Below are 14,114 nucleotides of genomic sequence, written 5' to 3' on the forward strand. Positions count from 1 at the left end.
ATGGCCTTCTTGTGCTGCTGCACCGTGAGTCCCGGGCCCTCCTGATGGCCTTCTTGTGCTGCTGCACCGTGAGTCCCGGGCCCTCCTGATGGCCTTCTTGTGCTGCTGTACCGTGAGTCCCGGGCCCTCCTGATGGCCTTCTTGTGCTGCTGTACCGTGAGTCCCGGGCCCTCCTGATGGCCTTGTGCTGCTGTTCCTTGAGTCCCGGGCCCTCCTGATGGCCTTCTTGTGCTGCTGTACCGTGAGTCCCGGGCCCTCCTGATGGCCTTCTTATGCTGCTGTTCCGTGAGTCCCGGGCCTCCTGATGGCCTTCTTGTGCTGCTGTACCGTGAGTCCCGGGCGCTCCTGATGGCTTTGTGCTGCTGTACCGTGAGTCCCGGGCCCTCCTGATGACCTTCGATCCTGTTGTGCTGTTGTGCCCGCAGACGTCCCCTCACCCGCAGATGTCCCCTCCCTACAGACGTTCCATCCCCCACAGACGTTGATGACGGGTTTGTCGATGTCTGCCATGGTCACCAACGGGCCGGTCCGCGTGGGGGGCCTGTACGTCCTAGTGTCCCGGGCCCTGGGCCCCGAGTTCGGGGGCGCTGTGGGCCTCTTGCTGTACACCGCGACCACCGCCGCCGCTGCCATGTACATTAGATGGGCCATCACAATACTGAGAGTGAGTCGCCATGTGCACCATTGTCGCCATGTGCACCATTGTCGCCATGTGCACCATTGTCGCCATGTGCACCATTCTCGCCTCGGCTCACTAACCTAACATAAGAATTAAATAAAGGAAATAAGTATAAACAGTTTTGGGGTCATATAATAATGACATATTCCAATGAGAATAATAATAATAATAATAGCAATAAAAATAATAACAATAACAACAACAACAATAAATTATGCAATAATGACGATGATAACAACAATAATAACAAGATTAACTATAATAAATATAACAAGAAGAGTAACAAGGATAGCAATAACAATAATATGTTCTTATAATGTATGTAATCAGCAAGAAGATCAGGCCATGTTAGCCTGTCCACGATTCTTGACATCGCAAAAAAATATCACAGGTAGCTGAGGTTCGATCCCGCTATCCGCTAATTCATTATTGCTCCTGTGAACAATTGGTAAGGTGAAACTGTAGTTTGCCTCCTTTCCTCCTCACTCATAAAAATGAGGGAAACTTTGTCTAAATAGCGATGCTCATTTTGCCTTTGGATGAGTCATCCTGACCCACATAGAAAAAAAGTTATCCCCCCGGCAGTGGTGCTGCTACTCAGGCCTCATCGATGCCCTATTAGCATTCGATCCAAACGGCGAGCGCGAAGGGCAAGTGTATGGTTCGGTGCTGCTGGTCCTCCTTATCATCCTCGTCAGCAGAGGCATCACCTTCGTCAGTGTGGTGGCCTCCATCGTCCTGGCTTACGTCGTCTGCAGCATCTTTTTCATCATCGTCGGCGTCTTCGTGCACGTCAACGGCTCCGACGAGGCCATGTGAGAGATTATCTTTTCTTAAGATAATTATCCTATGTTATTAATTTTATTATCTTATTATATTAATGTCTTAAACAGAGATATGTTGTCTATAATGATGCATTATCTAGAGTAGCGATATATTATATTGAGATGTAATATATCATTTTTATATATTACAGTATCTAGTGAGAAACTATCTTAATTTACAACAGTACGAAGTTCATTGGAATAAACATGCAATCGTTTGCCAGGCTGTGCACGTTTGGTCCCTGCCTGTTGAAGCTAGAATACCGCTACTGCCCCCACAGTCCCCACGAAGGCTTTGGTTTACTGTGGGGGACGTACTGTACCGATTGGCAACTGAGGGACACGACTAACTGCAGCATAATTCACAATGTGCTGTATTACGACATGGGACACGACCTGCACCTGCGTCGCGGCGTCCCGGGACTTGCGTCGGGGGTCCTGGCCCGTGAGTGGGAGACTGGGACGTGGCCCTTAGTGGGGAACTGGGATGTGGCCCGTGAGTGGGAGACTGGGATGTGGCCCGCTAGTGAGAGACTGGGATGTGGCCCTTAGTGGGGGGACTGGGATGTGGCCCGTGAGTGGGGGCTGGGATGTGGCCCGTGAGTGGGAGACTGGGATGTGACCCGTGAGTGGGAGACTGGGATGTGGCCCGTGAGTGGGAGACTGGGACGTTACCCGTGAGTGGGAGACTGGGATGTGGCCCCTGAGTGGCGTTTGTAGCCCGTAAGAGGGTCCGGGACTTGTGAAGGAAGACGTGGCTACTGAGTGGAAGACTGGGCCGTGAGTGGGACTGGGACTTGTGGCGCGGGACGTGGCCCCTGAGTGGAGGACGTGGCCCGTGAGAGGGACTGGGACTTGTGGCGAGGGACGGAACCCACAGTTAAAATTAAATGGCAATATTGTCCATATAATGGCACACTCTCTGTACGTATCACTGATACGCCTTCATTTGCCTCTTAACGACGCGCGCCACAGCAACAAGTGGAGCGGTGTTCGGACGGAGGGTCATCCGTTCCTCTGAGTGATGCACATTCATTGCTAACATTTCGACTTTTCTAACCTTGATTTATTGCACATTCATCGTGCATTTAATATTACCATTCAACGTTCATTTAATATTAACATTGAACATTATTTTATTATCAACATTCAACATTTATTTAATGTTAACATTCAATATTCACTTAATATTAACATTCAACATTCATTTAATGTTAACATTCAACATTCATTTAATATTATCATTCAAGATTCATTTAATGTTAACATTGAACATTCATTTAATATTAACCGTCACTTCCCGTCTGTTATTGGTAGGTGGTACCGTCACTTCCCGTCTGTTATTGGTAGGTGGTACAGTCACTTCCCGTCTGTTATTGGTAGGTGGTACCGTCACTTCCCGTCGGTCATTGGTAGGTAGTGCCGTCACTTCCCGTCTGTTATTGGTAGGTAATGCCGTCACTTCCGGTATTGCTGCTAGTGTATTGCAACAGCACTACTTCCGGCAGTGCTGTTGAAGAAGCGTGTTGGAGCACTGAAGGCTCCGCTCACAATGCTCTGGAAAGCCTCGATGACGGAGGGAATTATCCCTGAGGGCCTGAAAGTGGGACTGATAACGCCAATCCACAGAGGAGGTCCGAGAGACAGACCCCAAAATTACAAACCGGTAACCTTGACCTCACATGTGATCAAGGTTTTTGAGAAGGTAGTGGCCAGGAGGCTTGTCCAGTATATGGAAGAGGCTGACCTGTATAATAATTGACAACGTGGTTACCGTCGTTCCTGTTTGTCACAGTTACTGGAGCATTATCACCGTCGTGTGGTCCAGCTGGAAGAGGGAGCTGGCGTGGACGTAGTATACCTAGATTTTGGTAAAGCTTTTGACAAAGTTGACCATGAGGTGCACTTTAGAAAGCTGAGGCTGTTGGGGGTAGGAGGAGGCCTGTTAGGGGGGATCCACAACTTCCTTATAGATAGAGTACAAGCTGTCGCAGTTGGAAACTCGAAATCAAGAGAAGTGAAGGTGGAAAGCGGAGTTCCAAAGGGCTCAGTGCTTGGACCGATCCTCATCCTCATCCACATTGCTGGTATCGACTCGGAACTTACCCACGCATCTACATCGTCATATGCAGACGATAAAAGAGTGCTGATGAAAATCGCAGGTGAGCTAGACTGCGAGAGGTTGCAGGACGACTTGTCAACAATCTACGATTGGGCCCTAGTGAACAATATGCAGTTCAACGGCACCAAGTTCGAAGTAATGAGATACAGAGTCCGCACAGAAATCGGGATGCCGCTTCGCTTTTTGGCATCAGATGGCACAGAAATTGAGGAGAAGCAACTAGTTCGAGATCTCGTAGTGTTAATGAGTACCGAAACCACGTTCGATACCCACATCGAGGAAATAGTCGCGCGCAGCCGACAACGAATGGGGTGGATATGGCGGACATTACGAACGAGAGAAGCAGCACCAATGATTACACTCCTCAGAGCCCTCGTGCACCCCAATCTAGAGTATTGCTGCCAACTTTGGTCGCCACTCAAGGCGGATGCGGTACGGAAACTAGGGGCAGTGCAGCGGTCCCTCACGTAGAGGATCAGCGTCATGAGGGATCTGATCCCGAACTACTGGTAAAGGCTGAAACACCTGGGACTGTACTCACTGGAGAGGAGAAGAGAGAGGGATATCATACTGTACACTTGGAAGATGATAAACGGACTGGCTCCCAACCTTGAGAGTGTGACCTCCAGAATAGTGACATATTACAACGAAAGAAGAGGGTGACTGTGCAGGATTCCCTAATCTAACAACCGAGCCGCGGCCAGAGTACAGACTCTTCGTGAGGGATCACTAGCTGTCCGTGACAGGACCGAGGCTCTTTAATGCCTTGCCAAAAGTGCTGAGAGGAGGGGAGCACACCCTTGCGACTTTCAAGAGACGACTGGACAATTATTGGTTAAGAAAGATCCTGGATTGTCCAGTAATGTGAAACTATACCCTCGGCAAGTGACAAGCAACAGCATCTTGCATCAGCTGGCGCAAAAAAGTGAAAATAGAAGGAATACGTCCAACGTTACATCCGGGATCCGAGGGCGACGTCTCGCCCTTCCAACGTTACATCCGGGACCTCTGCCTAGCGACGACTCGGAAACAGAGGACGATGAAGACGGCGCATCAGCGTGACCGGGGACTAGGAAGTCCCAAACTCATCATAAGGTCATAAGGTCATTCGTTTCGTTTCATTTATTTTTTCTTACACACTTCCCCCTACCATAATTCCCCCTACCATCTCCCCTCAGCCCTCCCGTTCCCCCAACCCCAACACCACCTCTAAACCAATCCCCAACCCCTTGCAGGTATCATGGCGGGGATTAACAGATCGGGGGACTTGGCCAACCCCCAGAAAAGTCTCCCCTTAGGGACCTTATCGGCCATTGGGGCCACCTCCCTGGTGTACCTCACCTGCCTGGTCCTCTTTGGGGCCACCTTCGACAACCTCTTCGCCAGGGACCGGTGGGTGACCCCAGGGGCGGGAGGGTGAACCCTAGGGGCGGGAGGGTGAACCCCCGGGGCGTGAGGGACATGAACCCCGGGGGCAGGAGAATGAACCCCGGGGGCAGTAGAGTGAACCCCAGAGGCAGGAGGGTGAACCTAAGGGTGGGTGAACCCCACCCCTGGGAAGAGGGGGTAGTAATTAGGTTCAGATTCAGCTGAGGTTCAATAACGTCTGCCTCCTTTTTCTCCCTCAGGTATGGGGCTCACTAAACCTCCCCCCTCCACGTGTCCTCCAGGTGGGGTGACAGCGTGTTTAGACGCCACGTGGCCATCACGACCATCGCGTGGCCTCATATGAACGTCTTCTTCATCGGGGCGGTCTTGGCCGCCGTGGGGGCGGCGACGCAGGCGCTGGTGGGGGCGCCGCGAATCCTGCAGGCGGTCGCCCAGGGCGCCGGCATTACTGGCTTGGCGCCCTTTGCAAGGACCAGTGCCCGTGGGGGGCCCTTGAGGGCCCTTATGTTGACGGCAGGTGGGTGCTGGTGAGGCCTTATTAATGTCCTTGGGCCTCTTATAAATTACCCGCTTTATTTACTAGTTGGACACTCCTTCGGCAAGGTTGTATCATTCTCCTATTCTTATACAATTCGATACGTTAGATAAAGTCGTATATATTACCAACCTTATTTACTAGCTGGCAACTCTCTTATCAGAGTTGCTGCCGATATGTTGAGTAAAGTGGTACGTATTACCCACCTTATTTACCAACTGGCAACTCTCTTGTTATAGTTGGCACATACTCCCATTCTTATACAATACGATTCCTTGAGAAAAAGTTTGATTGTAAAATCACTTCTAGAATTTAATTCACCAACATACCTTCACTTCCAGTGACGCTTTTTGCCATTCGAATTTATAATCATATTTTCGGAGATCCTCCGACCATAGTGAACTTTAACATGTTTAACCATCATAATCAACATGATTGTCGTGCTGCCACACTCAGAAAAATAAATAAGTCATTGTAAAAATAATGAAAAGCTGTTTGCACGCAGCAGCGATACGCCTTTTTGCCGGGCACAAATGGGTCAAGATGACACACTCAAGCTAAAGATGCGTCGCTAATTGGCCAAAGTTTTACTCGTGTTTCTGAGAACACACATAAAATTATTGTTGCAGTTATATGCCTGGTCATGATCCTGATGGTGGAAAATAGGATGGGGATCATAGGGATCCGCATGGGGATCAACCTGAGCACATCATCCCTGTGGATCATCGTGAGCACATGTTTCCTCGTATCCTACGGCGCCGTCAATCTCGCGAGCCTCAGCCAGTCCTACCGCAAGACCTACCGCTGCAAGTACCACCACTGGTACGTAGGACTCCCCTAGTTACCCCCGCTGCAAGTACCACCACTGGTACGTAGGACTCCCCGTGTTACCCCCGCTGCAAGTACCACCACTGGTACGTAGGACTCCCCTAGTTACCCCCGCTGCAAGCACCACCACTGGTAAGTAGGACTCCCCGTGTTACCCCCGCTGCAAGCACCACCACTGGTACGTGTTACCCCCGCTGCAAGTACCACCACTGGTACGTAGGACTCCCCGTGTTACCCCCGCTGCAAGTACCACCACTGGTACGTAGGACTCCCCTAGTTACCCCCGCTGCAAGCACCACCACTGGTAAGTAGGACTCCCCGTGTTACCCCCGCTGAAAGCTCCTCCTGTGGTATGTAGCACAATGGTAGCAGTTACAGTGTCTCATTTCTCGGTTGTTGCTGGTGGGCGGCGCATGGGAGGCGTCGAGGGTGGTGCATCAGCGTGGCCGTGGGCGGTGCCAAAACGAACCTCGATTATTATATATAACCTGGGAGACTCTTAAGAGTCTGCGGTGGCCTCACACCTAGAGAAATGAGTGAGACTTTGTCGAAATAGCGATGCAGTTTTTTGCTCTCGTGTGGGTCATCCTGACCCAGTTTGGCACGGCAAAAGGACGTATCAGTGCTACGGCCGCTCTCACTGCTCGTGCTGGGGGTGAGAAAGCGTGTCAATATTTGTACAATAAAACCCATGCTTTTCTCTTAGTGTGCAAGCATCTAACTTAATATGTCCACTTCTCAGGACCATGTCGTTCATGGGTCTGGATCACCATTGCCGAACATATGACAACTTCTGCCTCCTTAAACTCTGCCAGACGTACGACAACCCCTCCTTCCTCACCGCTGGCAGATGTACGACAACCCCCACCTTCATCACCGCTGCCAGACGTACGACAGCCTCCACCCTCGTCAGTAACGTGTCCTCGTGACGTGCAGGGATGAAACACACGCACGTCACACGCACACAACAGAGAATCTGAACGAAGTGATGGTGAACAAGAGTCACAACGCGCGGTTGGTGATCACGAACCAGCCTGGTCCGCACAAATAAACGGAGAGTAACTACATAGGAGATCACGAGACAGAGAGGCTAGACAGAGTCTTGATGGTCATCACCATTTAATGGAGAGAGTACAGAAGAATTATAATCATTACAGTTCATAATATATCTATGCATGAACTTTACTAAAGCTATTTTACGGCTAGCATAATGTTTTCAGTTTGAATAATGTTATCGTACGAGTTTAATATAATGTCAAGGGGTTAATGTGCATTACATATATACGCCCTCTGCCATACATATATACACAAAGGGGAGGTTAAAGTTAACTTATCCTTAGTTGTGGGAAGTTCATTTTTTAGAGCAAGCATTTTAGAAAAAAAAATATATTTAAATTTAATAGATTATGGTAACCTTATACAGGGGTTAATGTGCATTACATATATGCGCCCTCCGTCATACATATATACACAATGGGAAGGTTAAAGTTAAATTATCCTTAGTTGTGGGAAGTTCGTTTCTGATACATTAATAATTTTAGTAAATTGATTATTACCTTTGACCCGCAAAGAATATCTTATTATTTAAATATCTCATCATTTTTATTCAATATTTATCTATAAATATCTTGTTATTATATCAGAAATGGTATGAGCTGCAACATTAGATTCGTCCAGTTTATCTAATTTTTTATAGTGATTGTCATAAATTATTTAAAAATTGTATATTATTAAGCATTCGTATTTAAGTGAATGAAGTTCTGTGAGAAGTTGGGTGGACGGTGGAAGAAAGAGACGTTTTTATCATAGAATAGAATAGAATTAATAATTATTAATTATATAGAATTATCATAGAATAGAATTTATCATGTATAATAAGCGGATGAAAACATGCCACTTGGCTTGAAATCGCTTCAGTAAAAATTAATATCGAGAATATATTAATTAATATATTTATTGCTGATATTTGAACACTAATTTCTCATTAGGAGAAAAATATTTAGTCGCAAATTGAGAGTTAACACCAATTTATCAGTTGATCCTAATTTATTTTAGTATATCCTAAAAAACTTTCTTAACTGTTGAAAGAAAATGTTTAGGTTAAACTTCGAATAAAGTTAACGTATAAAATATAAATAAACTAGAAAACGACTCGTGACTCGTGAGTCGTGACGGGCATTCATCAAATAAGAGTGTACAATTGAATGTTAATTAAAAGGATAAAATGCATCCAAACTTTTTCTGCGTACTGAATATAATGAATAACAATGTATTAACGACTGAATAATTACTTATTAATGTTATTTAATTATTACATTATTACTGTTACAGATACGTAATAGATTTTTCATGCACTTTCACTTATATAAGCGTTTAGCACTAAGCAGCGACCTTGAAATTAAAATCAAAGTAATATAATATTATTTTCAGTATGCAAGGTTAACACACTAAATTAATGTTAAGAATATTGCAGGTTTTAACATGACCTTTTATACTTTGGAGGGAGAGGTGCTTTAAGGCGTCGTGAATTGAGATTTAGAAGTGATAGCAACCGTTCCTCTTCCTATTAAGTTAATTGAACACGCATTGTGGGGTTGGAGTTAAGACTAAGACTTGAAGCTCGGATAGTTTATTGAGGTTGAAGAACGAAGACGCCGACCGACTAACACCTGCATCGGTGATGGCCGTTAGAATCGACATGACACGAACACAATGGAATAATAATAATAATAGTAATAATAGCAGTTTCAGCATTTATTAAGCCGTAGGCCTTTCGCCGATTCTTAACATCGTAGAACATTCACAGCATTTTGCGGTCTCGAACTCACAACTCAATGCTACAATTCTGCTGTGCTTAACCGCCCGGTCTCATCGCCGATTCTGACCAGAAACTGGCGCACAGAGCTGGGACCGAACCCGCGCCTCTCTGGCGCGGTACTGGTACTGGTATCTTGGTACTCTGAACTTTAACCACTGGGCCACCCTGCCCAGGATGAGATTAATGGCCCAGCCTGCTTAATGAAACCTGCTTAAAAATAGGATGAGATATAAAAAGATTACTTATTGCGGCAATGAACTCTGAAAACTATGCACTCAATTTAATTTTGAGGGGAAAAAATATGCAGAACCTGCGCCGGGGTGGCGCAGCAGCCCACGCTATCACCCATGCACTTGTGTTCAAACAGCGTGACCAGCAGGGTTGTCAGATGCTGGCAACATGAAACGGCCAAATCTCCGAACAAAAAAAGCTAAACCCGTCACAATTAAATACTTATGTGGGAAATTGTTATTTCTGATGTAAAAATTCTATTTTGGGCACTTCTTGCATTGAAGAAAAAAAATAGTTATAGGTCTTAAGAGATATTTACGGGCCAAAGCACTTGTTTTAAGGCCAAAATAGTCAGATTTGGCCATAAAAAGGCCCATATTCTAACCCTGTTGGTGACCGCCAGCGAGCAGCCATTCAGGCGCCAGGGCGGGCGAAAGAAAACTGCGACGTTTTCTGTTCAGTGTCCACAGGGACGTCGAAGGGCGTACTAATGTATTGCGCTCTGGCTTGTAGCGGATGGTCGTCTCTCAACAATTCTGGACTTTTATTAACTTCTCAACGAGAATACTCCACAGTACAGTTTCGCCAGGGCGGACGAAATAAAACTGCCACGTTTTCTGTGCAGTCACTAAATTACTGCACTTCAGTGTCCGCGTGGACATCGAGAAGTGGGAGGGAGTTGTGTGCCATGGCTCTGAACCTGCTGGCCGTTACTCATTAATTCAGGGTTTTCATCAGTTTTTTCCGCTAAAATACTTCACAGTGAAGTGAGAAGAAGCCATCACGTCTTTATACGGTGAGTTGCCATTCATTAATAACTAAAATTGTCTGTTCTTAGCTCAATGTTAAGCTGCACGTCATATATATCTTGAACATAATCACTGTCTGCACGTTTAAAGTTTGCATGGAGAAACATTCAATGCATATAAATTCCAACAAGTTTAGTCAATTAGTGAAACTTCTTGTAAACTCGAATTGGAAAACAATTCACTTCTAAATTTGAAACGTGAAAACTTTCAACATTTAAACTAAGTATCAATTCCTGAGCAATATTATTGTTTTTGATATGGCAATGTCATTGTTATTGTTAATTGGTCTGAGTGATATTATTTTTACTGGACTTTTTTTAAATATACCATACGTTACTTTCATATATAAATACAATAAATTAAAAAGTTTTAAAAACCACGTCTTCTTAACGGACAAAAAAGAAAAACATTAACTCTAACATACATTAAAGTTACGTAGAATGTTATGTAATGTTATGCAGGAGTTAATGTTTTCTTTTTTCTCCGTTAAGAAAACGTGGTTTTAAAAGTTTTTTATTTATTTAATTTCATTGTTTTTAGTTTTGTAACCACCAGAAAAAACGAGGTTTTTAAAAATGTTTTTTTTATATATTTATTTATTTTCTATTTTTTAGTTTAGCAATTTTAGCAATTCAAATAATTTTCCATGGTTGCTCGACACTCTGGATGCTCGACAAAAAACTCGATTCTCAACCGTGAATTTTTAGGGTTTTTTTAATTTTTTTTTTTAAACTTATTACTTCTGATGATCAAATCTTGAATTGTTAGGCAGCATAATCATGCATGCCAAATTTCAAGTTTCTAGGATCTTCAGAAGTGCTCTAAATTAAGGTTTGAATTTTTGATGACAGACGGACACGAAGCGAAGAGAAACAAGTTAATTAACAATAACATAAAATTAGCTCATTCCTCGAGTATAATAAGGTAGATTTGGCCCTAGCCCCACGGTAGTATCGACATGTGAAATATGTGAAATTTGATTTAGTCATCCATCGACTTATGTATCTTTCTTTTATGAAATATTCAACTCATAATTTGCCGTGATTCTGCTTTTTTATCAAGTATTATACATAAATTTTATATATAATTTGAACTTAGGACGGAATTTGCCAATTTTTCTTGTAAAATGAGACTTAGATCCTAGTATATTATATTTAGGAATATATTTGTCATATTTTCGTTTGGTCTCAAGAAAATGTCTAAGAAGTGTTTAAGTCGTAAAGTAGAAAATAAATTTTGATGCTTTGACAGCTAATGGAGAGTTAAGATAAGGACGTTCATAATGAAGGACGCTTAGTGGGAATGACGCAAGATCTGGGGTTTCTTGGACATTTTAAATCGAATTTCATATCGTAATTCCGGTTCAACAAATTACAATTACAACAGCGTGGAAGATAATTGTTCAAATAATTGGGAAGAAATAATAATTTTGCAAATGTTTTTCATTCTGCATGATGAAAATTGCCTTTTGTTAGTTAGCGATAGTTTTCTTTGCTATATTAATTCGTATTTTTAAGTAATATTGATGACACGTTCAACAGATGTTTGGAGTATGGTTTAATGGGAGTGCTTGTAATTTTGATTAGTCAGCCCTATACATATTTTATATTTATAATTAGAAAAAAATCACACGAAGAACATTCTTTGTGCTTTTGTTCTAAATCACATATATGTATTATACATCTCAATCGATGTATTAGAAATTCTTTCTCGTTTTGCTAGTTTATATTGAGTTTTAAAATATACTAAATAAAGTTGAATAATACATTTATATATTCATGGCGGTCACCTTAATGCATTACCGTGATTGCTTATATTCAATAATTTTTAGTAAAAAATTTTGCAGCTGTAAAAGCGCCTGCATATGCAGTAAAGAAAACGTTTATCATACGTTGTTTGGTACGTGATGTGAGATTTTCGAATTCAGGTTGAGATTTTATTCGGCTAAAATATTTTTTTCAGGATTGACCGAACGCTTCCTAAATCCCGGTTTGAGAAGTTCCATTAGCTCAGGCCCCATTAACATGGCTCCCATCATCCCTCTTTATTATTATTATTATTACTCACTTCTCTTTATCTTGCTTCCTTGTTGTTTGTTTGCTACAAATCTTATAATCAATATTTAACGCACTTTCACTTGTCCAATCGAGCTGTAAATTTGCACACTTGCGTAAGATTGGAGATAATGCATGAATCAATTGACAGAATGATTAATTAAAAAAAATTGTAAAATATTTTTTTGATATATAAAAATAGAATAAGAAATTCATTGTACATGTGTAACATCGGAGACAATGCCTCTCTAGAAGTGTTGTCTATAAAAAGTAATTTTTAACGCATAATATATAGGGTAATTTTATGGTACATTAATAAACTACCTTAATTACAAGTTTAATTTAAATTTAGGGCGCTCGTGTAGAGATGTTGAGGATGTTGGTTCAAGCGGAGTGTGCGAGGTTGTGCTGGCCGCGAGGGCAAGTTTGTGTACATCAAACATCATTCAAGTAACGGGCGCCATCTTTATCGCAAATTATTTCTTATCACAAGTGTCTCATCATCACAGCGATCGCCGATTCTTAACATCGCAGAACATTCACAGCATTTTGCGGTCTCGAACTCGCAACTCACTGCTACTATTCTGCTGTGCTTAACCGCCCGGCCTCCTTGCCGATTCTGACCAGAAACTGGCGCACAGAGCTGGGATCGAACCCGCGCCTCTCTGCGCCAATCCTGGTAGGCTGAACTTTAACCACTGGGCCACCCTGCCCATTGACGCCATTTAAGTTCAGCTGAGTGCGATTTGTGCTTCACTTATCTCGTGTTATCTGTCAATAATATTTCCAGCTCGAATAATAATTCGTATTTATTTATAATATACATGACACTTTCAGAACTATGGTGATAATCTGGTTTGATCGGCTGGTCGTGAAATTTATCAAGTTACCAATGTAAAACCATATGAATAATATAACTATAAAAATGAAATAAGTTGCCACGATTTGGCAGTTCTATACTTCATGTCATACGTCAAATCGGAATTAAAACTTCAAATCATTGATATTTCCTGATTTTCTTTGCAGAAATTGCATATTTAGTTGCCAATAAAATGAATTTACCATTATGTTTTCCATACTTTTCTACGGTCGCTATTGAGACTGAAACGTTAAATTTGAGTTGCTCAAAGTGATGACTAATTAATAGTAAAAATTTTGCAGCTGTTCAAGCGAGGGAGCTAAAAATATAAGGCATATATGCAGGCGCAGCTAGAGATGGGACCGAAATTTTCAATGAAACTGGTAGGGACGATGAAAGATTTCGCCGCTCGGACAAAAGTGTGTGAGCCATCCCGGTTCAGTACGACCCATTCATTCAATTCGTAACTAATAATTTTAAAGTAAATAAACAGTTTTTAGCGTTCCTTGCGCTTTGGCGAGAATATTATTAAAATTTTTACATGATCTTGTTTTCAATTAGTCAGGTTGGATTTGGTTCCGCCCGTTCTAATTGAAACGAGAGGGGGCAAAAAATCGAGAAAGCGTTGCTCATTGTGCATTGGAAACTGAATAAATAAATTAAATTTTATTGGTTTCGAATCGATGAAAGCGTTCGGAACTAGCTTTATTCATCCTATTTGCCGTTTTAATGAAAAACAGGATGCCGTATAGATGTGAAAAATTATTGCGACAATGAACACTGAAAACTGTGTTTTTAATTTCAATATTATTGGTTAGGAATCGAGGGAAATGAGAAAAAGTGTGCAGAACCGGCGCCGGGGTGGCCCACGCTATCACCCATGCACTTGTGTTCAAACGGCGTGACCTGCCAGGGGCCATACTTTCAAAACTCGCTAATTATATAAGTGAACGTAAGTACTTACGC

At 43.1% G+C, this 14,114-nt stretch overlaps 2 protein-coding genes across 2 annotated transcripts; both read left to right on the plus strand.

Annotated features, from left to right (window-relative positions):
- Positions 1-306: 306 nt before the first annotated feature.
- On the plus strand, positions 307-2,055 carry LOC108668580 (solute carrier family 12 member 6). Its single transcript, XM_018155822.2, has 4 exons — positions 307-328; positions 479-664; positions 1,265-1,494; positions 1,728-2,055. Exons 2-4 carry the CDS (start codon positions 485-487, stop codon positions 2,053-2,055), a joined length of 738 nt encoding a protein of 245 aa, XP_018011311.1. The 5' UTR covers positions 307-328; positions 479-484.
- An 882-nt stretch (positions 2,056-2,937) lies between these two features.
- On the plus strand, positions 2,938-7,136 carry LOC108668583 (solute carrier family 12 member 7; the record flags this gene model as incomplete). The annotated part of the gene is given in 5 exon segments (XM_047881514.1): positions 2,938-2,948; positions 4,861-5,017; positions 5,296-5,531; positions 6,179-6,371; positions 7,120-7,136. Coding segments are annotated over 4 exon segments (598 nt in total), but the record flags the coding sequence as incomplete, so codon positions are not given.
- Between the last annotated feature and the right edge of the window lie 6,978 nt (positions 7,137-14,114).

The sequence above is a fragment of the Hyalella azteca genome, unplaced genomic scaffold (assembly GCF_000764305.2).
Source record: "Hyalella azteca isolate HAZT.00-mixed unplaced genomic scaffold, Hazt_2.0.2 contig8158, whole genome shotgun sequence".
In the NCBI taxonomy this organism is placed as follows: domain Eukaryota; kingdom Metazoa; phylum Arthropoda; class Malacostraca; order Amphipoda; family Hyalellidae; genus Hyalella; species Hyalella azteca.

What these genes read in the sequence shown, in the direction of transcription:
- LOC108668580 (XM_018155822.2), top strand. Translation starts at nt 485, where the DNA reads ATGACGGGTTTGTCGATGTCTGCCATGGTCACCAACGGGCCGGTCCGC. An exon ending in GGGCCATCACAATACTGAGA is followed by an intron (nt 665 to 1,264) that starts GTGAGTCGCCAT and finishes TCCCCCCGGCAG; the next exon opens with TGGTGCTGCTACTCAGGCCT. An exon ending in AACGGCTCCGACGAGGCCAT is followed by an intron (nt 1,495 to 1,727) that starts GTGAGAGATTAT and finishes ATCGTTTGCCAG; the next exon opens with GCTGTGCACGTTTGGTCCCT.